Source organism: Mycteria americana, chromosome 3 (assembly GCF_035582795.1).
Source record: "Mycteria americana isolate JAX WOST 10 ecotype Jacksonville Zoo and Gardens chromosome 3, USCA_MyAme_1.0, whole genome shotgun sequence".
Taxonomy (NCBI): domain Eukaryota; kingdom Metazoa; phylum Chordata; class Aves; order Ciconiiformes; family Ciconiidae; genus Mycteria; species Mycteria americana.
Genome location: NC_134367.1, coordinates 89884621 through 89911537, shown reverse-complemented (window position 1 = coordinate 89911537; position 26917 = coordinate 89884621). Strand labels below are relative to the sequence as shown.

At 38.7% G+C, this 26917-nt stretch overlaps 1 protein-coding gene across 3 annotated transcripts in view; it reads left to right on the top strand.

Annotated features, from left to right (window-relative positions):
• Positions 1 to 26917, top strand: part of SMYD3 (SET and MYND domain containing 3) — a 427585-nt gene that overhangs the window by 25775 nt on the left and 374893 nt on the right. For all 3 annotated transcript variants that reach the window (XM_075496038.1, XM_075496040.1, XM_075496039.1), the window contains exon 2: positions 25460 to 25523. In XM_075496038.1, coding sequence (XP_075352153.1) covers positions 25460 to 25523 — 64 coding nt within the window. The remainder of the gene's footprint in view (positions 1 to 25459; positions 25524 to 26917) is intronic.

Genomic DNA, 26917 nt, shown 5'->3' with positions numbered 1-26917 from the left:
TTTGCATGGCTTCAAATAGTTTCCAAAGTGCATTTAAGCTAGCAAAGGTTAAATGTTTTTAAGTTTTCGATGTTGTCTGCTTATCTGTTGCGCTTTGTATTATATTGCCCCTCTGTTTTCCATAAGTGTAAACATTCCTGAGAATGGGCCCATCCTGACTTCTACAATCTTCATCATAACCTCCTGAACTTTTAGTATGGTGGTACGTTATTTTCAGTCACTCCCTTATTTCCATGAAAAAATTGATAGCTGATGTGTTTCTTGCTTTCATTGTCCCATGTATCACAAGTATGATATTTGGCTAAATAAATTTATCTGCTTCTTTTTGGTAAGTGTGTACTGCTCATCATTTGATAATTATCTCCAGTAGATTTTATTTGAACTTTCATAATTATGGAAGTAGTTTCTATACATAAAGCTACTTGGATCCTTCTTTGTAGGAGGATCTAAACTGTAGAAATTCAGGAGTAAAATGATGATAATGGAAAAGAAATACCCAAAGTTCAATTAGTGCCTTTGTTGTACCACTGTTCTATGTTATGTTTTGTCTTATGTTATGAAGATTTTAGGTTGTTGGTCAGTTTTAATATCTTAAAATTATGAGCTGAGCTGAATAGTTGAACAGTGCTAAATATTTATAGCTGAGGAATGTCAATAACTTTAAGAAAATGAAGGAAGAATTATGGGCTCTTTGTTTGGGGTTTCCAAGTCTCTGAAAAAGGGTTAACACCCAGGTCTTTAAACTTTCTAGTAAATAGAATATGCTTTCTCAATAAATTCATCAGTTTTGCTCCTATTAGGAACTTTTAAATTCTGTAAAAGTAATGCTTCTTGCTGTACGTAAACTTCAGAACATATATTAGTTGTTTATGATTTTTTTTTTTGGTGGATCCTGGTACTTTTCGAAAGGCCAGTATTTAGGCAAAACTGTTTTTCCTTTCCCCTCCCCCTTGTTCCTGAAGCATTTCCAGTTTTTTATATCAGAGATTTAAAACTTCTTTTCTAATTTGTGGTACAGAATGGGATGCAGTTGACTTTTTTTCTTTTTTTAAACAGCCATCTCATCACCTCATCTATTTTATATTCTATTGAGTTAGACTAAAACAAAATGCTTATACATAAATCAGGCTCTCTGCTCTTGATTATTGTGGGCAGTGATGCAGGGACCAATTCTAATAGAATTTGCAGGAAAGAAGTCAATTGAGTTTCGACAGGGGTCATGTAGGATCCATAAACTCCCACGGGGCAGTTATCAGAGATGTAACTGTATGCAATGGAGCATAACAGAGCTAATGCCTTTTACTTACTGATTCTTGATTGAACAATTAATTTGACAGTGGTCACCATGCACTTTGCCCTTATTAGATAGGTTTGATAGTACAAACAATCTTACAAGACATTTATAAGCTTCAAGGTGATTTTAAGTTCACAGGTAATTCTTCCAAAAAGCTAGTTAGGTATCGATTATCAGAAACTTTACTTTTGCTTTCTAGGGTGTAGCTCTTAGTCAGTGTGTTTGTTCTTAATATTATAACTGTTTTATAAAAAACAAAAGTTACGTGTTTGCCAAATGCCATTTTAAATCTTTGTTTTAATAGGTTGGCTGGACTGCTGCCACATGGCCCCTAGAAAAAGGAGGAGAAAATCTCTGAGAAGAAATAGAACATGCATATTCATGTCTGGGTGTGTGTGTTTGTTTTTGAACAAAAATTATCCTACGACTCCCCCATTTTGGTAAACAGAGGAAAAAAAAAATATTCAGTTTATAATCAACAGGCACAGCGTTAAGAAATATCCCTTGAAAATTTTTGACAGGGTTAAAAAATAATTGCCATTTTATTTGGGGGCTATTGGCCTTAGCTATTTATGCCTGCAATTAATATTTACAAATTATAATACTTTTATTACCAGAACATTACTGTAGTAACAATCCTTATAGCAAAAAAGGAATATAAAACATAGCTTTTACCATTCACTCTAAATTTACAAGTGCGATGATAATGTGTCTTATGTAATTCAGTGTTTGTGTTTTGAGCCAGTGTTACCTTGTCTGTCTCATGTTTATATGGGTAAATAAGCAGGAAAACTAGAAATTGTGCACCATTTTCAATGGAAACTTTAACAGATTGCCATTTAAATTGTTTTTATAGCTTTTACATATATAAAGTATTTCTGGCCAAGCATGGTTGGATGGTAAATATCTGACAGACTCTGGTACACGTATACGTTAAAATATTGAATATTAAAAAATATGCAGTGACACAAAGGAACTTTAGTCACTTCCACATCTGGATATATGTTCAAATAATAATTTTCTCTTCTTTTTGGAGTAGGAATGTAATAATTCTGAGACAGTTTTTATATAGCAGCTGGGTACTTAAATTTAGTTGCATTCAAAGCTCAGTTTAGTTGCAAATCATTCTTATCCTCTACAAGATAGTCGTTATCAACATTTTTTTTTTTCTAACATAAATTTGGGCTTTATCACCTGCAGTTCTTGACTCATCATCAGCTTCTGTGAAATCCAAATCTACACATACAGTTGAAGGAAACTGTACAGAAAAAAAAGTAATTGGGGATGATCAAAGCAAAACCAAACCTCTGCAGAATAAAAATAGACTGTCAGGACTGTTTCATAGTTAAGGCAGCTGAACTATCCCACTCTCATCTAGGAGCAGCGCTTCTGAATCCTGCCCCTGAGGAGAACCTTGCCTGCAAACACTGAGGTTTGTGTGAGTGCATAGACGGACAGACAGATGGGAAGTTGTCAGAATTGTGGGCACAAGAAAAAGCCAGCCACCCTTTCAAAACCACACTGGTGGAGTTCCGTGCTTCTGCCTGAGACCAGTTTCTCCTTGTTCATTGAGTGGACACAGAAGGGCTGGCGGTATTTTGCCGCACCAGGATGGTGCTGCTCTCCTCCCTTTCTCTTTCCTTTCTGTGTGCCTGTCCCCTTCATTACGGAGGTGCCTGTAGCTCTGAGCTGTGACCTCTGTGCAAGTTGGAGCACCTTCACATAGGTCTCCTTTGTGCTGACTTGCTGTGGGCTGTGGGACATCTCTGAGCCTGCCTGTTTCATGGCACCTCCCTTAAAGCTTTTTGATACCCAATGCTACTTAAATGGTATTGCCAGACATGGTAACAAACACAGCATTGAAATGAGCAGCGTAGGAAGCAGTAAAAGTCATATTTGTATCTACCAGGGTTGTTTGAAAAGAGTCTTTATTTCCTTCCCCCCCCCCCCCTAATTTTAAGATAAGAGTGGCAGAGCATCTGAAAAATTAAATGATAAGGTGTAGTGTAACAGTGTGTGAAATCCATGGCATAATCTTTCTTGTTTTTCTTTGAAATGAGTTTGTCTAGCTTAAAGAGGCTTAAAAATCTGTTCCTTGCCTTGGGTTAAGGTTTGTAGCTCTTGAAGCATGAAGACAGGTGAGGTCCAGGCTTCCAGACCTGAGGGCACAGGACAAGGGGTTATTGCTATCAGTAACCCCCAAGAGTTGTCACCTTTCGAGCGCGGTGATAGGGACACAGGGAAATGGAAGGGACCGAACCCATGGAGCCCTGCCTCTCCAAGCCACTGCTCCCACTGAGCAAAGCCAATGCCCCTGGGATCGATGGTGCTGGGGCTCTCCTGGCAAGTTCATGTCACTGTGGCGACCAAGCTGCTGACAAAGCACACCAGCCTGGGCTGTGGTGCTGGTTGTTGCAATGATGCTCCTCCCATCACTCGGGCAAATCCTGTTAAAGCATGTGCCAGTATTTCCGCTTCCCTGTAGATACTTGCCTGGACATAGTCAGTACTATGGTTTGCTGTAATGTTCTGTATTGTTGCAGCTTTATGTTTATAGAGGACATTTTTGGCTCCTGGGTTATGGTAAATCATTGTACGCAAATGGAATAATGTGGAAATAGTGGTATGTGCAACAATTCTCCGTCCCTGTGATCTTAAATTTTAAATTGTCTTTATACTGTTTATGATTATTAGTCATCTGGCTGCTACATCAAGGTTATCTTTGACAACTCTTGCGTTCAACCCTGTATGCATAAGCAGTAAATGCCCAGTTCTCTCTTCTATCTGACTAGAGACAGCAAAGAAATTTTACTGTGCATTAATTCTTGCTATCTTTGATAGCAAATGGTTGAACGCAGACCCGGAATCTATGATAATAAGGTAATCTGTTTCCATTTGCAGTAGGCTTTTATTATGCATTCTTTGTAAACCATTTAGCAAGGAGTATGGGCTAACATTGATTACTCCATAATTAGTGCTCACAGGCAGTATGGTTGGAGCCATGTTGGAGGGGAAAATTTATCAGCTGTTAAAAGCCACATGACTTGTGTAGACGAACCGAAGTGCAAGCTCTAAAGCGTATTAAATTGCTGTGTTTATCATCTACCTAAATGCTACTGTCAGTTCTCCAACTGCTTTATGTGCAACTGTTCCTCAAAGTGAGGCAGGAGCATCATGCATTTTAGTCATAACAGATTGAACATGAGGCAATTATCAGTAAGCCATTTGATGGTGAAGCTTATTCCCCAAGTCAGGAAACTAGAAACAGGTATTCTGTAACAGATTGGGAAAGGGCTTTTCAAAATGACCACATCATCAGTGCAGATGCACAGTGAAGCATCTGTGCAACCTTCAGGCAGTCATTTATATACATTAGTGAGAGCGTCGGTCTTTGTGTGACTCCTGCGGGGCATGCAAACACAGCTCAACTATTATTTTGCTGGAAGATTTTCTTGCCAAATTTTATTAAAGTACATCATGGGATAACATACAAATGAGATGAGATAAAATGCCTAAAAAGACTATCTGCGAGTCTGCTTTACTACTGTGACTTGCGAGTGTTTATTCTAGAGTTTGTCTTCCATTAAGTTTCAAATCTTCACAGGTTAGCTACATTTGTCTTCCTTTAGTGCTACACAGGGAATTGCTTTAAATTTAGTCTAGCTGCCTCCTGAGTAATGCCCGTGCCACTGGCAGGGCTTGGTGATACTGTTGGTGTTTGAACTCATTGAAGCCGCAGGCACAAGAAAGAATTTTGCGGCGGCAGTTGTTGCAAGAGAAATTTGGGGGGCACCAAATTGCTCCTGTGGAAATGCGAGAGGCAGCATGGCCTCGCCAAGCAGGGCACGTGCATCTACGTGTGCTGCCACGTGCATTTCTTCTGGTATTTGCACACTAAACAGCGGTGGAAAGGCAGAGGGCTGCAGGTGCCATTGCTCCGGGGCCGGCCTGCGAATGCTGGTCTGCTGCCAGGGCGGCGACCCGACTGCTGTGGCTCTTCCCCTAAATCACTGCCCCCGGGCTCTTTTGAGCTTGGATTTTCAAAGGTTGCATGGTTTTCCTGTCTGCTTTGCCTTATTCCTTGCAGTCTACTTGGCATTTTTACCTTGTTTCTTATTTCATTCTTTGTTTTGTTGCTGTCCAAACAAATAAAAGTTAAATTCCTACTGTTAATGGAAGTTCAGAATTGACACCAATGCCACAGTACTTAAAAATTTTTCAAGACTTCATGACACTGATCCAATGTCTCTTCCAGGTTTGTGGAAAACAACCAGTTACACAGAACTCAAAACAATGGAATGAGTGAAATTAATTTATACCTGTTTGCTTAGAGGTTCATTTGCTTAGTGCGTGGAAACCCTGACCTCTAGAAGAATTGAACCTGCAAGTGATCATGTGCAGGGGAGAAAATAAAGAATTCCCTCCTCCTGCCTTCCCCCCACCCCCCCCCACCCCCAGCCTCAAAGTGAGGGGAGGAGGAGGATTTGGACAGAAAGCTGTCTTGTATACTTGCAAATATCGTATCAGAAAATATAACTTTTAATGTGAGAATATAGGTTTTGAGGTTGCATCTTGTATTTGAGCTGTCACTGACATTTGAGCCTCTCTAGTTAAGGATATGCTTGCCCTCTGTTATTGTAAACAGGTAGTGTCTTAGCATTATGTACTGTAGTGAGGATTTGTATAATTTGTCTTCATAGTTTTATGTCTTGAACATGAAGAAAGCATTGATTCATACAAACTTTCCAACAGCTCAGTGATCATTGGAAGATATTGTGTGTGTAGTGAAATACAGAAGTCAGTCATGGATATTCGGTATCTATTAACCTGTATAACCTTTCCTTTCCTTTTGGTGTGATGGATGGAGGAATCTCTGCCACGAACTCACAAGGTTATTGTATATGGATGTCCCATCCTCTTTCAGATGGACTTGCTAAATCGTTTCAGCAGATGAAGAACTAGTTTATGTTTTAACAGTATTTGTGTAGTTATTGAATGCTAGGTAATGGATCTGTTGTTAATATTTATTGTTTTGTACCCAGTGGGTTGTTGCAAGCATTTTGGTTTGTGTTCTAAACATAGTAAGCTTCCTGGCTATATAACAAAAAATTGTTATGTCTGCTATATAGAGATACAAAATATTTTTTGAGTAAATATGTTAATTGATTTTTTTTTTTATAGTAAGGGCTATATATGCTCTTAGTTACCACTTTTTCTATCTGTTCCTCCCTGACAATACAATTCTTGAATGTGTGGATGTATAAAGGTCTTCTGCTTCCTTTTTTTTTTTTTAAATTTTTTTTAGCAAAAGGTTTCTTTCTTTTGTTGTGTGGAAAGAGACCGTGAAAATGTGTGGTGTATACTTGATACAGTGTTCCTTTATTGAGTCTTCAGAAAGTTTGAAAGAACTGGATTTTCAGGTGATGTATATGACCTGTGCTTATTGATGCTAAATAATGACCTCTTCCAGTAGCTCTCACAAGTGTGATCTGCTCTGTTCCTCTGTACTCACCCTTTGTTCTCTGTACTTGCTGCTGGATCCCAGTGATGGCATTTTGAGTGTCAGTGGCTCCTGGATGTCACCAAAAGGAAATGGTGACCCAACTCATGTTGGTAGCTGCTCACCAGTACAAATAAATGGTTTGGACTCATTACAGAGGGATGGATATATAGATGTATAGCAAGACCAGCAGAGTTGATGATTGTGGGATTTTCAGCAGCGCTTACATTTAAGCAGAACATCTGATTGTGTTTGTCGTGGTTTAGCCCCAGTTGGCAACTAAGCACCACACAGACGCTCGCTTACTCCCCCCGGGTGGGATAGGGGAGAGAATCAGATGGGGAAAAGTAAGAAAACTCGTGAGTTGAGATAAGAACAGTTTAATAATTGAAAGAAATAATAATAATAATAATAAATTGTAATGAAAGGGAAAACAATGAGAGAGAAAGGAACAAAACCCAAGAAAAAAACCAAGTGATGCAATCACTCACCACCTGCAGGACCAATGCCCAGCCCATCCCTGAGCAGCAATCGTTGCTCCCTGGGCAACTGCCCCACGGTTCATATACTGAGCATGACGCCATATGGTATGGAATAGCCCTGTGGCCAGTCTGGCTGTGCCCCCTCCCAGCTTCTTGTGCACCCGGCAGAGCATGGGAAGCTGAAAATTCCCTGACTAGTGTAAGCATTACTTGGCAACAACTAAAACATCAGTGTGTTATCAACATTATTCTCATCCTAAATCCAAAACACAGCACTATACCAGCTGCTAGAAGGAAAATGAACTCTATCCCAGCCAAAACCAGGATAGTGTTACAGCTGATCAGCCTCTGAAGTCAGCCCTGCTTTGGGCAGGAGGTGGGACGTGGTGACTTCAGGAGATTTCGCACAACCTAAGTGGTTTTATGGCTCTGTGATCTCCTATGCTGAGTTGCAGTGTAAGCATCTTCCCACAGCTGCACGCTGCTTTATCCTTGGAGTTACCAGTGGTCCTGAGAATGGTCCCTACAAAACTTGTCTGTTAATTTGAATTGAAAATCTTCAGAAAGCTCCCCTTCTTAGGCTGGTCTAATCTATACCTGCTTTTTCTCTTTTCCTTTGTTTTCCCAGTTCCTGAATCAGACATGCTTGTAGCTTTAGTAGTTATTGACAAACATGTCAGTGAGTCTTAAATTTGGAGGATGGACTACTTCCTGGCTATCATTGTGTAGATGGTTTATTTATGAATAGTGATCACTCAAACAGCTTTCCATTAGTGCTGAAGTTTTTGTAGCAGACTTTTTTTCCCAAATTAAGGTTTTGGATTGTTTTTGTTGCGAAATGTAGATCTGAATGTGTGTCTGTGCTGCAGAATGACTGACTGGAGAGTACCGCAGCTGCCCAAAGCTTTAGACGTGCTGGGTTGACTGCTGGTTTCAGTTGGGTCATAGCACAAGGGGCTGCAGCTCATAAATGCCACCCATTTGCCCCAGCTAATGTCATCAGACAGTGTTTTTTGCAGTGCATTAGTGCACAGTTGATCTACTCTGGTCTGACCTGAAACCTAGAGATGATGATTTTGCTGTCAATGCTAATTTACTTTTTCACTGGTCAGAGAAGAGCAATCCTTGCTGGAAGAAACTGACCCAATTGTGTAACTTGTTTTTCTACTACTGCCTTCATCCTGCACAAGTGTAGTTGGTGAAAACTTTGTCAAAGACGTCAGTGGTACAAGAGAAGTCCATCTCTGAGCAAGGTAATGGTACTCTACTGTGTAAGTTTTGTCTTCTGGACTCAGAATTCAGCACTGGAGAAAACACCAGTTCTCGTTCCCAGAAATCTTTGGTTTTCCTCCTTTCATTTACATAGTTGCCTTTATATCCAGTATTTTTACCTACAGCTGTCCACTTATCCAACAAACATGTTTTCCACTAGAAAATGCTAATGTGTAAATGTTTTTGATGTATACATCCTAAGTATGCTTTCATAAGCAGAATTTTTGTCATCTTAGAAAATGTGCTTGAACAGTTTTAACTCTAAATCAAATAAGTATTTGGAAACTTAATTGGTTTCTTCAACTCATAGTTACGAGAGTTGTGGTATTTCTTAGTAATTATGCAGAATAAGCAAATTGTAAGAGTAGAAGAGATCCAAGAATGCGTAACTCCTCCTTAAAAACACACAAATCCACTACAAAAATGGACTTAAGCCGCTTTTTGGTTTATGTCTTTATAAGAATTCCAGTTAAACATTATGAGCATTATAGGATGGTAGGACGCTTTATCCTGCCAATTTGCCTGTTTGCAATTAGTTTAGGGTACACTTAATATGTTATTTTTAATACTTCACAAATTAAATGTAATGATGTACTACATTTAGGTTTTATTTTTTCTTGCCAGCATTCTAAAATATTTGCACTTTCTCTTCTTTTATTTTTTTTAAAATCTAATTTTCTTTTCAGTGCTCCTGTGAAAATAAAAACACCTTCTAAGTTCATGTAAAAGTGTTAATAAATTGGTAATCTGTTACCTGTTTTTATCCTTAGGTAAGGCTCTGATTTTGAGAGTCATTCATTCTTAAGTATTTTACAGAGTCCAAGTCTCAGTGGTTCTTTTTTTCCCACATATATTTTTTTTCTAATATGTGGTGGTACTATTAAGTATTTCATATTTTCACTCTAAAAGAGAGTTGTAGCATGTTCTTTTAGTGTCCTAAAACAACTGTCTTGGCACTACCTACCTTATGTTAATCTGTTTGGTATTTTCATAGGATATATACTTTGGTTTGGGGTTATGTGTTTATATGTATTTGGTTTTAGCAGATGACTGCATATTTATTTATTTTGGCAATATCATTAATTGTTCAGAAGACTTTTATCCCCAAATCCCTTAGTTTTTCAGGCAGACCTAGAACATCTGTTTGTAATTCTGTCTCAAACATTGCCAACACAAATTAGTCTTGGAAGCTGAGTCCATATTTTAGCTTAAAACGTTCACAGACATTTTCAAGGTTCGTGAGTTTTACAAGAACGATTAATACCAAACATGCACTAATCTGGATTTCCACCCAAGTTTTTTAAAAAGTCTTTACAAATACGAACCTTGCAGTTTCCAGTCAGGTAGGTTAAGGAATTTCTGCTGTCTCTTATGGGGTGAGACACTGTTGCTGTTCACCTAACCCATAGTTTAGGATGAGAAATGCAGAAACATAATTTAAAAAGATTGTGGTTGAGTGTGTGTGTGTGTGTGATTGATCCATCAGTCCTTGGCCTATCATGTTTGGGTTTTTTTGTTTGTTGTTTTTTTTGCCAAAAAACCCAAACAAAAAACTGAACTTGTAGATATTTTGTTTTATTTATTTATTTGTTTATTTTTTAAATGAATGCAGTGGTCAGAGCCTTGGTTTTCTGTCTCCTGCAGAAGGCCTCATCTTCAGCAGTGCAACAACGTAGTATCATGCTGGGAACTTTTTATCAAATTGGATGAAAAAGTAGCTTTAGATGAAGTGCAAACACATGGTCCTGAATCAGCACATTACTCTGTGTCAGTGTCTTCTGTATACTCTCCCAAGTTGAAGTGGCTTAGTGTGGAAACATCTGGCATATATACAGCATAAATGCAAGCTTTTCAGGTTTTGTGAAAGTTTCTCTCTGTTGTGAAGAATTTCTACAAAATCCTGGGGTTACTGATGTGAAGTTAACCAAATTTTGGTTAATTGTCATGTAACCAGCATGTACTTAGCCTGACTTTGGTAACACTGGTGCACAGCAGAGGGGATGCCACTACTCAGCCCCCCACGTGAGGTTGTTTTAGAACAACTGAAATACCTATGTAATAGCAGATTGTAAATTCAATCTGCTTTTAAGAAGAAAACAAGAATTATTTCTAAGTAAGAACACAGCTTAATTGAAATACGTAATTTTTCTAATTGACAGCCCTGAACAAACATATGTTCTTTAAACATAACCTGTTCAGTGTGGAAGCCATCATACCAGTAGAAAATGGACTACATATCATTTCTGAAATATAATTTACTTTAAAATTAAATAAATAACCCCAAACAATATGGATCATCTAGAGGTTAGATTTCAGATTTGAAATCTTAGTGGTTCCTTGGCTGATGGGAATTTTGTTCCACGGTCTGGAGCTGCCAGCTGTCAAGAAATGCCGTCTCCTCCAAAGCTGAATTTTGCCATGGTAATAGGTAGCTGCATTGTGGTGGGTTAAAGGTATTCTTCACCTTTTTGTCATTACTTTTGGCCTTCCTGTGTTGGAATGTTTTTGTCATTTTTATTTTGTATTAGCAGAAGTGATTTCCACAAGCAGCACTTATAAATGCAAAAGAGTTTGTTTTCTTCAGACAAATATTTTAGTAGTAGAAGTAGTTTTTGTGGATGACAGAGCTGTGTTGCTTTAGCTGCGTTCACTGAGAAGTAGCAGATCTCTTTCAGATGGTGTATTCAGATTTTGAAGAGTCCACCGAAAGGAGATGTGGAGTCTTTTCATGTTGAGTTCTTACATTCAGCTTAAATTGTAGGTGTGATTTGGGTTCTTTTAGCTGTCTTAATGATCTATGTGAAATTAATCAGAGGCTTCAATCCACTAACTAGCTGAGAATGACCCCAATCTACGCGAACAGAGGAGCCAGCCTCTTGATTAAAACGAAACAAAACAAAAATCCCCAAACCCAAAACTAAACCTGCATCTCCTACTGTTTATACTGACAATTCAACTTTGCTTTTTCTGTTCAGACCTTAAAAAATACCTACTTCAGCGCGTATTTCCTGCACAGCCTAAGCAGCCAGAATGACAGAGCTCAGGTGTTTGCCTTGCAGTCTGCAAGGTGCTTGTTCTTGCACCTGGCCTGCAGAAGAATACTTTCTCTGCACCTCTCATTTACAACTAAGGCATATTGATGTTTTCATAAGAAATACTCAAATCAGCTTTAGCTGAAGTACCTATTGCACTCATGTAACAACAGTGGGGACGTAATGTAAGCTACTTAAAGTTGTTGGTGTGCTGTAGCTTTTTTGAGTGAAGCATGCACAGTAGAACACTTGTGCCTCCCTCCGTTTATGACAGCAGTCTCCAATTTGGATGTAAAGTTTGACTGGAAACCAGCATTCAAGCAGTAAAAAAAGCTAAATGTAGGGTTTATGTAGATCATTCTGACACTGTACCAGCCTTTCTAATATGCACGAGCCACTTGCATGTGTGCCAGCAGAGCTGTTCAAGGGAGCAGGTGCCTGAGCTGGTGAAGGACCTCTTCTGAGTTTCATTGTGTTACTGCAGGGGTGGTGGTGGATATTCAGAAAAGGTGATGAATTAGAGTGTAATGTTTTCATGAGACATAGGAGGAAGTAGCCAATATGATATGAAAAATTCAGAATAGGAATAAGAAAGCCAAGAGAGGTTGTATATATGGATAAAAATATGTACATGTATATGCACACACTTGAAAAAATCTTTTTATTTTGCAATCTTAATGAAAGTGAAGGTTTTACAAAACAGCGTGATTGTGATGGATCATTCCTTCCCACACGCTTTTTCAGTTCATTGATTTGGGGCATGTTTGACTTTAGAAATTACCAGAGGCTCATGATTTTCAAACATGTACTGCTGGCATTTCTTTTATTCTGCAAAGCAGAGCATTGCTGTTGATTATTTAAATTCTACTGATATCTATAAGACATATCGGCACTGACATACATTAACAAAAACTCTAGCTCTCTCCCAGCATTTGCCCATCACAATAAGCCTCCGCTTTCTTCCTTTGCAAATAAGGAATAACATATTTCTCATTTTCTTGTATTGTGCTCTGCAAAGTCTCATTCCATGGTTGTTGAACTGAAACAAATAATCTGATTTCACTTATGACCCATCGCTGAAGCTACAGTATGATGATTAAAGGCCCACGTTTCTTGGCCTTGGAGAAAATGAGATTTAACTGAGGACTTACACTGATGTAAAAGTAGTATTTTCTGGAACATAAAAAACAATTTTAACTAGATAATTGAGCAAAATCCATGGCCAATCCATATCAATTTGTGATTCTCCATATGAGTTTAGACCTCCTTGCAGTGTCTATGCCTCTTTGAAGCTTCTTCAATACCAGTGGCAATTTTTGAAATGGAAGTGTGTGCACTGATGCGTTGTGATTGGGACAAGTCAGCAGGAAGGTAGATGACAATCTCTCATCTTATGACAGATATTATGGCTTGGCAGCTCCTCCTTCTTTCAATATTCACTATGGGTTGTTGGTGTAGGGAAAAAATGAGAACCAGTAGCTAAGTGTGAGGAAGCACATTGTATGTTGAAATTCCCATGACTTAATTAAGAAATTGATTCTATTAATGAAAATAATAGCTTCAGATTTTTAAAAAGCACTTGGTTATTTCTCATGTTAATGCAACATCATTATGTTGTGTAATACACGGAGCTAGAAATGGAGAAGGCTTAATTTAAAAATATATGGGATCTTTTATTAAAAATTTAAGATTGAACAAAATTAGTTCGAGTTATTTGAATTCTGAAAGCTACCCACTTTTTATCTCCATTTTTACATTTCCAACAGAATTTATTAAAAAATTTTTTTGCAGTTATTATGTCCTCCCTCTCTAAAATAAAGAGTAGTTTCTGAGAGACACTAAATTATTTGGACGCTTCCTTAGTTGGAATAAGTATCTTTTATGAAGGTATTGACTACAGTTAGAAACGTAGCAGTACTAATAACAGACCTAGTTTGTGAGAGAGGGCTGCCATTTGCAGGCATGCCTAAGCACGTGCATATCTTCAAGCACGTCATTTAGTGCTACTGAAATTTTCAGGGTTACTGCCAGGGTTAGATGCCTTCCTGGTCAAACTGTTAATCCGTCAGCAGGAAAGCTTGTTCTGAAGCTGGTGATGACACAGGGTTCTAAAATACACTTCTGAATTGGGCCAATTTGTTTTTTAAGACCTTTCTGTTGGAAATGGACAAACTGGGAAATGGTGAAGGGTGTATAGGTTTTGCTTACTTACTAACTGATATGTAGAATGGGTGGGAAGTGGATTAAGGCAAATTAACTCTAGCGCTCTCAGCTGTTAAATTATAATTACCTTTTTTCTGAAAATATATAGGTGTTACTATAGTTATAGAGGCATTTCTTTTGACTTTTTTTGCTTCTCTACTAAATGGAAAAGGGAAAATTGGATGACTAATCTTTGAAATTGAAGAAACATCTATTATGCTCTTAGCCATCAGATGTCACCAGAGTACAGAGAGTAAGTATTACGTGAGGTGGAACTGATTTATGGCTTTCCTTGGCTGTTTATTTTGGAGTGGGAAGACTCCAGTCCTGCACAGGCTTTCTCAGATCAGTAGTTGCAGCGTCTTGGCTAGCTCCACATTGGCTGTGACTCTCTTAGATTTAGAGAATTGAGCAAGAAATGGGTTCAGGACCTCGTCCTGCTTCTGTAGGGGCATTGACACCAAATGAAGTGGGGGTGGAAGCAAGCAAGAGGTGAACAAATATCGTTACACAGTTCAGCCTTGGTATTTCTGTGCTCATTACAGTGGAATATTTAGCAGAGGCCTTGAAAGCAACTTGTGTCTTCACTGCACACGTAGCTACGGGAGTGCTTACTAGCTCGCATACCCTCATTTGCTTTCCACTGTTTGGGTGGTGTTCTGCTAGCCGCGTAGCAGCATGGACCTTTGCTCTGTTAGATGCCCAGGTGCTTACTGCTTTCTTGGGCAGCACCGTGCACTGCCCATGCTTTCCCATAGGCACTGTGCCCGCAGTGGTTGAGGCTGAGTTTGGGGACGTTAGCAGGAGTTTCAGTACAAACAGGTTAACTGAAGCACGGAATAACCTTACAAAGATCTTTGAGAACAAGATGGAGGCTCCAATGAATCTTTCAGCTCTAGGACTTTATGGTTTGGGATGTGAAAAGTTTAGTGACTACGTTTTTTCTAGGAAGATAAAAATTTTTTTCTTTCAGTCAATCTGGCATTTTAAATGGACTTTAGGGCAGTTTTAAGGTTTAACTTCAACTTCTAGTTATTATGTGCTTGAAGATCCTGCTTCAAGTCCTGCTTGAAGACCGTGCTTTCCATCACTAATGGTGCAAAGCAGCTGTAATAAAAATAACAATTTGACCTTAACTGCCTTATAGAAATCAATAGTAAATATTTAAAATATATATGTTCCGCATTTTCTGAATAATTTCTATGTAGCATTGCTGTCCCAGTGCTAATGTGAAATACCTTCATTCTTACTGGTGAACATCTCCAAAATTAAGCTTTAGAGTGGGACCCACAAAATCCACCTTTTGGTGACATGTAAAGGAGGGAGACAGAAGAGAAGATGTCCCTTCTGTATTGACATCCAGAAGCTGTTGGAGAGAGAATCGAGAGATGTAACATAAGGGATTTTATCTAAGCACTTGACAGGAAGAAAATTTGTAAAATGTTCTCAGATCAAGTTGCTTGAATGTGATCATCCTAATGTGAAATGAAAATTGCTGTAAGGAGTGTAAAATGAAAAATCATCATTCAGTAAGGGTATTTGGCACTGTACTTTATCATAAAGTCCACTCTTTTCAGGTATTTCGAAGCTATGTTTTGTTTCATTCTTGGACAGAAATTATTGGCAGATAAAAATGTTTTGGTGCTGATGGAGAAGGAACTGAGACTTCTCTGAGCATATAATCAAGGCCTTTGTAATCTAGAAAAGAGGAAATAGATTCCCAAACAGGAAAGTTGTTGAAACACGGAGAAAACTGCGGAAAAAATATGAACAGTGGCAAGAAAACCAAAATGCCTGTGAGGCTGCAGATAACGAAATGACAAAAAAAGAACTGATGAACTACAGAAGATTTGAAGAAAAATAGATGTTTAAAAAAAAGTTGGAAGGTGTGTGTTAATGGTAATTTTAAAAGACTGTCCATCCAGCTAGACTGAGAGAGAACTGGTTAGGCAGATATTTATAAATTTATTACAGATGTTTGTAGATCTGCTAAAAGTGATCTTTCTTCAGGTTTCCCCAATGCCTTGCAATTGTGTAGAATAGTTTAGGAGAATACACAGTAGTACTGTCAGAAATAATCTGCGTTTCTAAGAGGTGAAGATTAGACTCGGTATCAGAACTGCTTTTGTCTTAGGTAAACTTATATTCATTTAAAGTGTATCCCAAGAGGAACAAGTACAGCAGAAAGCCGTCCTGCTCTGGAGGGCTGGCTGGAGGCGGAAAGCGGAGTTACTGATGTCAAGAACATTTTCACGTTCTTCTAATGCAACAGTCTTCAGCGGCATTTTATGAGTGTCCAGTTCATGACAAGAACACCTCAGATATCTTGCAAGACCTCACAATATCAGATTACACCTGAGCAAAGGGGAAACAAGATGTTTCTCTGGACTCTGTGCCAGTATATGCTGTTTCTCTGTGTCATCAGCCCTCTCTACTATCTGACAGAAATACATTTTTTTTTTTCCCTGCATTTCACTCCTGTTTTCTAGCATTGTGGGTTCTTCAGCTTATAAGTAAGCAGAACTGACTATCCTGTTCCAGTCACGTGCATTTGTATCAACTTGGGTGTGATCTGAACATAAGGGCTAAGCAGGTGAAAATGAGGGGTGAACTTGATGTACATCCTTACCCAATTCTAAGTATATGAGACAAAATGGACCACAATTTATTTTGAGCCCGGCTGTATTGGTATGTCTGTCCAGTTTTGTCACCTGAAATATTTTATTTTTTGTTCAGCACTTTCCAAATGTGTTCCATAGGGAATGAAAGGACTTTAGGGTGTAACTGTTCATATTTGGAAGCAGAAAAGCAAGTAAATAAGCATTGCAGGACCTCTAAAAAATGGGTATCCTAAAAGTATAAATATGGTCAAGAAGGGAAAAGAGCTAAGAAAGAAAAAAGCTTATGAAAATATTCCTCTCTGAGAGGGTCAGAGGGGTTTATATTTCACTGAAAATCATAGATCCATGTGATCCAGGAGGTAAATACTTACAGCAGTATGATATTTTAGAGTAACACCTTTCTTTTTGTGGAATGTTGATTTATGGGTCAAAAAAATACTTGGATGTACAGCAGATTAATGAACAATGCACTTATTTTTATAGGGAAAAGTGAAAGATGGGATGTTTTCTTACACTTGGCTTCATTGGATTGTAGCCACATGTTCCAGAAATGAGCGTTTTAAAATATTGCATGTAGCTTTTTTTACATATTTCTAAGTTACAGATACGACCTTTTCATATTGTGAAATATAATCTTAGTCTTCCTCAGTATTTGGCTTTCTTTGATTAAAATCCCAAGGTGGAATGAGTGTGCTGTGTGACTGGAATTAATCTGTTTAAGCCTGAAATTGCTGGAGGCATGTTGGCATGCCGACTGCAGGCAAACACTGGAGATGGCCTTGATTTGAGGGAAATTGTGTCAAAGTAGCTTTGCAGGGCAAATAGGTGTAGGAGACAATTTGTAGTAGTTACCTCGTGCTCTGGAAGCCAAATTTTGCTCTGTTTCAGTGCTCTCAGTGGGGAATAGCTGCGAGTTTCGCTGGGAGAATAATTACAGTATTTTCACACAACTATTGATTTCTGTTGTGATGGCATTTGTTTTATTCATTGTGCATGTTGATAAAGTGTGCGTGTGTGTATATATATATACACACTATGTGTGTGTACATGTATACATATATATAAAAATGTAAAAGGTATTTTATTCTAAAACTAGTCTGTTTTCTAGAACAAAAAGGGACTGTTTTGAGAGATGCTGAGTGCTTGTCCTGAACAACATTTTCAGTTAAAGGACCTTGTACTACTGGAATTACTTCTGAAGTCTTTTTTGGTTTTCAGTAGAGAGATTTTCTTGTAGTTCCTTGCATAGGTTAGGATCAGAGGTAAATATTGAACAAAGAAGTAGAATTCAAAGGTAAGATTAAATTTCCTGCCTGTTTGAGGGCTATGTTGTTAGGTATCTTTTCGTACAAGTTCCTTCACTAATTTTGTTGGAAAGCACTGCATCTGAAGCTTTTTATCAGTTACCAGCTTAATGGAGAGGTGTATAATTCTGTTCTTGGTTGTATCCAAATAAATACTGTACTTCTAGTGGCTCTAATTTCAGAACATTAATGGTGGGGGGGTGTCAGTTTAACCAAAGGACAATCATCTCTTTGTGGCTCTAGATGACTTTTGAGTTTCAGCGAAGAATCTTGCACCATTCTGTGAGTGTTGGTTATTTTTAAAAATCCAGTCTTTTTCAAAATAGTGCAAAGAAGTTTTGAAAAATGAATATTTTCTTCTCAGAGTTTTGAAATGCTGCTATCACTGCATGAACACAAAGCCTAGCTTCTACATAGGAGCAAATGAAAATATACCCTTTGGATGTCTTTTTATTGTTTTTCCAGCCTTGATTCTGGCTCTTGCGACCCCCAAAAGAAGAAAGTTAAAAATCCAATGTAAATTGTCAGAAAAGATGATACTAGAATGAAGAAATGACTGTAGATCACAACAAGGTTTTATTTAGAAAATGTTTTTCACAATTTTCAGACCAGGTATTCTGCATAAGAAAAATCAAGGTGCAGAAAAAAATTATGGGAGATAATACTTAACACAAAACCAGGCAAAAAATACCATCCAGAACCTCCTGTCGGCTGAAGTTGTATGACCCAGCATGTTCATTACCTATTCAGTGTATATTTTAAAACCAAATAAAAAATGGTGTTGGTAAAATCTGAACAGAACTGATGCCCATTCTAAGCAGAAGGATCCTCTCTCTCCCCTCATCCATTTGAATTCTGTTTTTTCCTTATAGAATGTCTCTGGAAATGTTTCAGGGTGTTAAATATATGGCTGGGAGTAACAAGAATTACAGAAAACAGCAGTGAATGTGGGCATCCAGGGTGGCACGTGAGACTTCAGAAGCCAGGACTTAAGTTATGGGAAGTCATCCTGAATAACCTGTATTTTTGTTTGTGTTAGTAGGTGATGTGCTCGGGAGTGCAAATGCCTTAACTAAACTTTCGTCACAGGCCAGGTGCTTTGGTTATTCATATATATATATATATATATTTTTTTTTTTTACCTGGAGAATGCAATACCACTTCTGTAGTATGTTCAGGTATAAAGTAGATGATATTTGGAAATAAAGTAGGTGTGTTTTTCTTATATGAAAGGTCTCAGTTCTTGCTTGAATAAGTGACTCAGATCATTGATGGTTAGCTGTAGTTACTATCTTTTAACTCTAAATATTTGTCATATTTGCTACCTCTCAGAAAGCTACTTCTCCCTAGTGCTGCTCTTAGGTTAAAAAAGATTAATTCATATACTTACTCAACACAATGAAGTGTGCAAGTGGAGAATATGGGAGATTTTTGTATGACTTTTAGGGACATAGATTCCAAAGGCTTCTTACCTGTTGTACTCTTGTTTGTCTGGACCTGATGGGTTACGTGGGACCTGAGAGCAGTGTACAGAATAACCTTAGGGCAGAAAAACCTGGTGGCCTTATTTCAGAGGCCATGGGCCATGGGGCGCATGGAGGATGGCTTCTCTGCCAGCTGATGCGCAATTGCAGAGTGGGTCCAGGGCGCTGGCAGGGGAGGAGCGGGAAAGCCCTGAGCCTGCTGAGCTGCCCCAAGTCAGCACCCAGGACACTGGAGGGGCTGGGAACCCCTGCTGTGGGCATGGCTCGCTGGCTGTGGAGGGTTGTTGCTTGCCAAAGGCTTGGATTTGGGATGTTGCAGGGGCATATGCCTCTGGGGTTGTTGCCACTTGGCTCCCAGCACTCTTCGTCCTCGTCCGTGCTGCGGCTTTTGGTATGCTGGAGATGCCCCCGCACCCGCAGTGCCTGGTGCCCATGTGGGTCAGCAGCAGGGTAACAGCTGGGGACCAGCTGTGCCACTACAGTGTGTTATTCTGCTGGGAGAGAGGTGAGGAAAGAAAGTTATAATTGCATTTAACATAACCCCTCTGCTCTCAGATCTACCAAATTGAATGTTTGTTATTTGCATCTTTATTTTTATTATTAGAAGACAGAAGCATATTAGTAAAACCATGAATGACGTGTTTATTTATTGCGGGTATTGATTGCTTTCACTTTGTGACAGGTCTGAAATGCACACACTTGAGAAAATCAAAGTAGACTTTATGCACTTGACATGTTCGACTGAATCGCAAAGGTCTAAGAATTTGTTCAGGAAATTAGTTCAACATGACTTGTGTCTGAACGAGCCGCTCTTTTGTTACATGTATTATAGGGCTGGGTTATTAACTGAAAAACAGTATCAACAACAAAAATGCAGTAGGGGATTTGTGTGAGATTGCCCTTTTTGTCCTGCAAGCTGTGGCAGAAGCAGAAGTGTGAATAAACTGCATAGGAAGGAGTGTTGAGCTCAGTCTGGTAATCAAATGCTCTGTTATATCTGACACTTATCTTGTGAGTAGGGCTGAAAGTCAAGTGCCTGCAATCAGCAGAGAAGTGTAGATGCATTTTCATTATAAATTAAGTAGTTTAATTGTATTTGGTTGGGTTTTGTTGTGGTTTTTAAAATTATATTAGGCCCTTTCCTGGCAAACAGAAGTATTTTGGGATGTTTTTAAAAGGGCACATGTTTTGTATGTTGTGAGAGCACAGCTGTGGCTCTGATAGGACCTGACAGTCCAGGCAAACTCTCATCAACCTCTTCACTCCATGATTCAGACTTGGCACGTTCTTCTTAGGATTTTAGCCATGCGTTTTCAGGCTGTCTCCCGTGCTGCCACTCATACTTGGGAACAGCTTCCTATAGACCTAGCTGCCTCACCACTCATCGTCATCCCCTCCTTACAGTGCTCTGGTCTTCTCATATCTTCAACAAAAAGGAATTTTAAAAAAAGCCAAAAGAAAAAAAGTTCTTTTGCTGGGGAGTGTGTGTGTGCCACTTCCAGTGGAACTGTCTTACTAGTTCTTTCCCTATCTCATTGGTTTTCTTTTGTCTCCTGTCCATATCAATCCCTTGGGACTTCCCCCACCCACCTATATGTTCGGGTTTATTTGCTTTCTCAGTACACATTGGGAATTATTCTATGAATGGTGTTTGTAGACAATAATGATAAAAAGAATTAGTAATATCCAGATTCCTCAGGGTAAAGATTCTTCACCTGACTGTAACACCATGCTAGAGGACAACTGACAACCCCTGCTTACTTTATTCTTGTGGATTTTTTTTAGTACAGGCTAAGATCCTCACTTGTGCTTGCTGTTTCATAAGAGGTTGTGGTTCAATTACTACATCTTTCTTTTCTATTGCAGCAGAAACTTTCTCAGACATTAAAATATTACTGAATGCATTAGATCAAATTCTGTGCATTTTCTCATCCATGAAAATAGTCACATTAGGCAAGATGCAGTAGATACCTTGTAAGTAACCTGATACTATCTCCAGATGATGTTTACAGGTACTGAGAAATGCATGGGAGTATTTGACAGTGACTTTAAAATTGTTTCAGTAAAGCCTATAACATTAGTAAAAGACTAAGAAGGACAGGAATAAACTAGGCAAATTGTCTCACTTTTTAAAATATTCTAAAATACATGAATCCTGTCTATATGAATACATGAATCTTATTCTTGAGTTCTTTATGTTCAGATTAAGTGCTTTAGATCATGCTGTTTTACGTTTAAAATGTCATGTAGCAAGATTCATAGATGCTATAAATCTAAAGGAATTTTTTTAGTCCAAGAGGGAGGAGAGAATTGGAAGAAAAAGCAACGATTTCATCAGTAGCTTTACTATTCAGCTCTGTGACAGGCATTCTACATCTGCTTGTCGTTCAAAGAAACCCCAAAAGATGAATGGATAGTTCATTCATTATACGGTGCCAGCAGGAAGTCACCTTATTCAAATAATCTGGCTGGTAGTGTCAGTTTGGCAAAAATCCAAGTTTTGAGTGATGGTCCTTAGATTTTTGTGTGTGTATGCATTTGTTACTGCAGCATTGTTAACCCTTGGGGACAAGGATACAAAGGAAATAATCCTGTGAAGTATCAAAACTTCAGTGGGTGCTGCAGGAGTTTGGTGCTTTGTGTCAACAGGTCCACTAATTGTTTTACAAAAGAAAGAATGAATAAGCATTGGTGACTTAGCACGAATGATTCCAGTAAATCCTGGCATCTCTTGGAAAAATACCAAGAGTTATACCAAGGCAACATATGCTTGCAGTAGTATTGAGGTTGTCGGATCTAGCCTTCTGATGGAAGAACGTGAAATCTGTAGGAGAGACTTTTCTGATAGTTATGGGCATTCATTCATTTAAATTTTGGCTCCAGAAAGTTATAATTACTCTGCTTTGGGAATCTGTTTTGCTTGATGCTGCTGAGACTTTTTGGTACTTTAATGTGTATGGGACTAAAGTTACAAATGCTCTGTTACCAAAGTCCTAAGTCATTACTGTGTTTTGATGAATAGCATTTACAAAAAAAGTCTGCCTTGAAAACGATTTTGCTCAGTCATTCTGCAGTAGGGTGAGCATTCATTCAGATAATACTATATAACGATGAAGAGAAGTTTGATAGAGACTGGTAGCATGGATGTAGAATATTGAATGCAAAGGAGGTATCTAGAAAAAGAGAGGCCGAAAGCTCCTTCGTGACCTCTCTGTTGTTCTGTACAGCCATTTAGAACAGACCTGTAAAGAGCAACAGGGACACGCTGCAGAGTGATGGTCTCGAGGGCTGTGGCCGTGTGTGTGGGGAGCTGAACAGCAAACCAAAGTTCTGGGTGCTTGGCTTTCTTTTTTGGTTCTAGGTTAGTAGGCAGATTTTTAGTGGTAACGTTGCCTGTGATGTTGTGAATGGTTCACTGGCAGACTCGAAAGGTAATAAAGCGATAGCTAAACAAGTTAAAGTCCTTTGAGTGTCTTCTTTCAGTAATTTGAAAGGTCTAGCTTCAGAAAAGTTTTAATCTATCCTGTTAATTGTGAAATGTCTAGAAAGAAGGTGTGGATTTCTTATAAATTATTCTTTTAGGTCCTTGATACAACATGCTGCTTAATATTAAAGGACGTGTCAAAACTTGTCTTGGTGGGGAAGAATTTGTATGCGTAGTTTATGAGCATGTATTTATACCTGGACTGCTCTTGATATCCAAATCAGGGAGCAGGTCCAAACAGCATTTCTGTTTCTTTTTTGTTGTCTACAGTAATTATTCCACTGAAGTGTATTTCTTCCCAAAATTACTCTAACATGAGCTTCTAATCTAGAATGAGAAATATATGCTCCTCTATCATAGGCTGGTTAAAGTTGTGTCATTGCTCAACCTTGAAAATGAAGCAGCTCTCCCCGGCTGGCACAGTGAAGATTTCACACTTGTTTCTAACTCTGTATCGTCCTCAGGCATTGCACCTTAATAGCAAAAACCTATTGTGCATGTACAAGATTTTTAGATTGTGTTTATGGGAATCCAACAGTTGCTAGTTTTTTCAGTCTCCAGGGTTGTCTTTGCAGGTAGGAGGGTAAAGAAGGCATTAGCAAAACATGCGCTTACATCTGAAATATTTCTAATTTATTTTTCTCCTGGTAGTTAGTAGGAATGCCTACAAAATATTGTTCAACAAAACAGTGACTTTTTTATGCAGTAGAAATGAAAAGATTGTTACTTGATTGTAATGATCTGTACATAATGCTCCTTTTAATCTTTGACCAATGCAGCTATCTCAACTCCCCAAATGCTTATGAGAGTCCTAAGACAGTGCACAAGCTGTTATTTTTAATAATTCAAACATAGTAATACTTTGATATATTAGTAAAATACCTTTTCCACTTGTGGGACTCAGGGGAAAGGAGAGATTGGTTTGTGCTAGAGCATGCTCCATGGTATTTCTTCCTCTACTCTTGATAGTTTTGGTGTCATGGCTGAAATCGGTGGGCTAAATTCCTCATCCAGAAGTTCTAGATTGAGGTTTGTGGGCACATTGGTGCTGTCTTCTTTGGACATGGCCTTTGGAGAGTGTTCTACCATTTTGAAGTCACCCATAGAAATAAAAATTTGGGGACAACTGTGTTGTGTAAGTAGAAGAAGAAAGGTCATATCATAAAGCAGTTGAGCTGGGAGTCTGAGTATATGGTATGCAGCCTCTAGATTACTGATGACAGCAGAGGAGTTTTCTTTTGATGTCAGCAGAGGCAGAGAATTACACCTTGTTTTAGTTGCACCAGTTGGGCATGCGAGTGAGAAGAGCACACCTAGTACCAACGTGCAGACACTGGGAACCTCGCAGAGAAAGGTCCTTCATTTGATCATTTGAACTTGCCCTTTCAGTTCGAAATGGGCTGTGTTAGATGCTTAGTTATCTCCCAATTAAATCAGAAGGCTGAATTAATCTGTATAATGAGATTTGAGGCAGCTAAATGTAAAGCACTATAGCAACGCAAAGATTGCATTACTAAAATTGCCTTCTGAGGGGGAGGGTGGTGTGACTGACACATACCTCCTTCCTTGCCATGGAGAAGCGGGTGCTGAGTAGCAGCTCATGGTGACAGGTTCTTGGGTGTCACTGAGCTGCGTTCAGCTGCGTGCGGCTCGCAAGTTACCAGCGGCACCCAGTCAGGTGCTGTGCTTGGTTAAGGTCAGAGGGGTGGCCATGAGTAAGTCTGAGGGGAAGTGGTAAAGATTATGCAGTCCATACAGTGCAGTTAATTGTATCTGTAATGTAACTCTCCTGCCTTCAGTTTTAACAACAACAACTGTTTTCCCAGCCTAATGAATGCCCATAAAGCATGTAAATAATTTTGCATGTTAAGAGATCAAAGTGAAAACCACCAAGTCTTACCAGAATAATGCAACATGTTCAGTATTTTCTACAGGAAAATAAGAGGGGAGGGGAGTATCTATGTCTTGTTTCTAGTCATCTGAAGGAAGCCTCTTTACTTGAACTTGCGTATTTGAGGTGTAAGATTTGCTCTGTGTGTGCTTTCACTTTTAATATTTCCTTAGTGTCTGAAAATTTACAGAACTTCAGCAATGTTTTCTTAACTCATACAACTGTAAACTATGACAGCATCAGGAAATGGTAACAGAGTCAGGAGGTGCTTTTAACCTTAGATTGTGATGTATAGCTCTGGTAGTGATCCTTCTAGATTTCACTAGATTTTTATTTTTTTCCCCCTAAATGAATTTTTATTTTGGTCTCACTGTCCACCAGTCAGAAGTATTTTCTTAAGATGGAAATTTCTGCTGACATGTCAACCTCAGGCTCTGTTATAAAGTTTATAATTTGATGTCACAACTGCAGGTTGACAGCAAGGTCTTGCTTAAGACAGATAATGATGCTTTCTTAAGACAAGACTCAAGACAGATGATAAATAGATTAACTAGCTGTATTGCACAGCTCTAATTATGATGTTGTCTACAAAATCAAACTGCTCGGGGTTATAGCTATATGGAAAAAAAAAAAAAAAAGCACATTTGGTATCTTTACTGTTGATCCAAAGCAGCCCCAGAGGTGCTGAGTCACATGAGTAAAGGATTGTGAGTATAGCTTTGAACCATGCACCATTTCTTCTTGTGTAACAGACTACTCAAGAGTTTAGACTACTCTTGTTTTTCAGATATTTTTCTTGCCTTGGAATGTTTAAAAATTGCTAGTTATGTAAGAAGGATAAATACAAAGATCTATTTGTATTTATAACTGATTTTCTTTTTTTTTCTAAACAGGAATGAACATCTGCACAGATGCTCTCAGTGCAAGGTTGCAAAATACTGTGGTAAATCTTGTCAGGTAAGATGAAAAATAACAGGTATATAGGGTTTAAGAAAATAGGCATTTGAATACTTTGTTTACAGGGTCTCCATGTATTTTGCGCATTGTCATACCTCCACACTTCAATTTCTCATTTGTAGTTATGGACAGAGTGTGTAAACACCCTGCCTTGTTTTATTTGAGTATTTTTGTAGTTACAAATATAAGATTATAATCAGTGCAATAGACTAACTAAGCTGAAACTGGTGTTTGGCTGTGCTTGATTAGAGGGGGTGGAATAATTCTTCAGCTTTGCTGGCTGTAGACTGAGGGCTGTAACTCAATTTTGCAGTAAAACAATTTGTATTTCAAGAGTAATTTTTATCATGGCAAAGTATATATTCCATTTTTTAAAGAGGAAATAAGGGTCAAGAATGTGTAGCAAAGAGAATGCCTTGGTCAAAACTGCATCTCTGAGGAGGGTATGAAGAAGATGGAGCCAGGCTCTACACGGTGGTGCATGGCAAGAGAACAAGGGACAACAGGCTTAAGTTGAAAGAAAAGAGGTTCACATGGGATATAAGGAAAAGCTGTTTCACCCTGAGGACGGCCAAGAGGTGGAACAGGCTGGCCAGGATGTTTGTGTCATCTGCATGCTTGGAGGGTTTCGAGACCCCACTGAATAAAGCTCTGAGCTGGGTCTGGCCCCAAAGCTGACCCTGCTCTGCAACTAGAGATCTCCGTAGACCCTTCCAACCTGAATTATCCTGTGATTCTACCCTATGAAACAGTTCTTAAAGGTGTTCAAACGTAAAACCTTAGTTTTTATATTTGGCTTGTATTGTCACTTGAGCATGTGCGCAGAAGTAGGCAGGATGTGGTACTGCGTGGATATGCAAGGGTAAATGACTGTGTAAGGTCTAACACAGAAGAGAACCAGGCACCTGAGCTACAACCTGTGAGGGTCACCTTACAGAACCCTTGAATTTTTAAATGATTCCTCTTCGCTTTGCATTGTGATTTCTGTTTGTTTTTCTAAATAGAGAAAAATGAAGAAACCAACTAATAGTCAAAACGGAATAGTAGTGATACTCTATTAAATGTATATGAATTTAACTTTTAAAGTTAAGTCCTTGATATTCAATCATGTGCTTCTATAAACAATTCTGCCTTAGTATAATCTGCAGTGTTTTCAACATGCCAGAAACCCCTCCTTTTTGGGATTAAAACATATGGAAGGAGAACGGAGGAAGATATGTCATTTTGATTCATTGTATGGCAAATGTGTGCAATGTACATTAGGCACTTACTGTAGCATCAATAATAATGCCAAAGGTAGATTTATTGTGGGAGATCATAAGGAAAATATGACTGTGAAGAATATAAAAGACCAGAGTATTTTTAAGGTAAGTTTAAAGCAAATATCTGCTGGG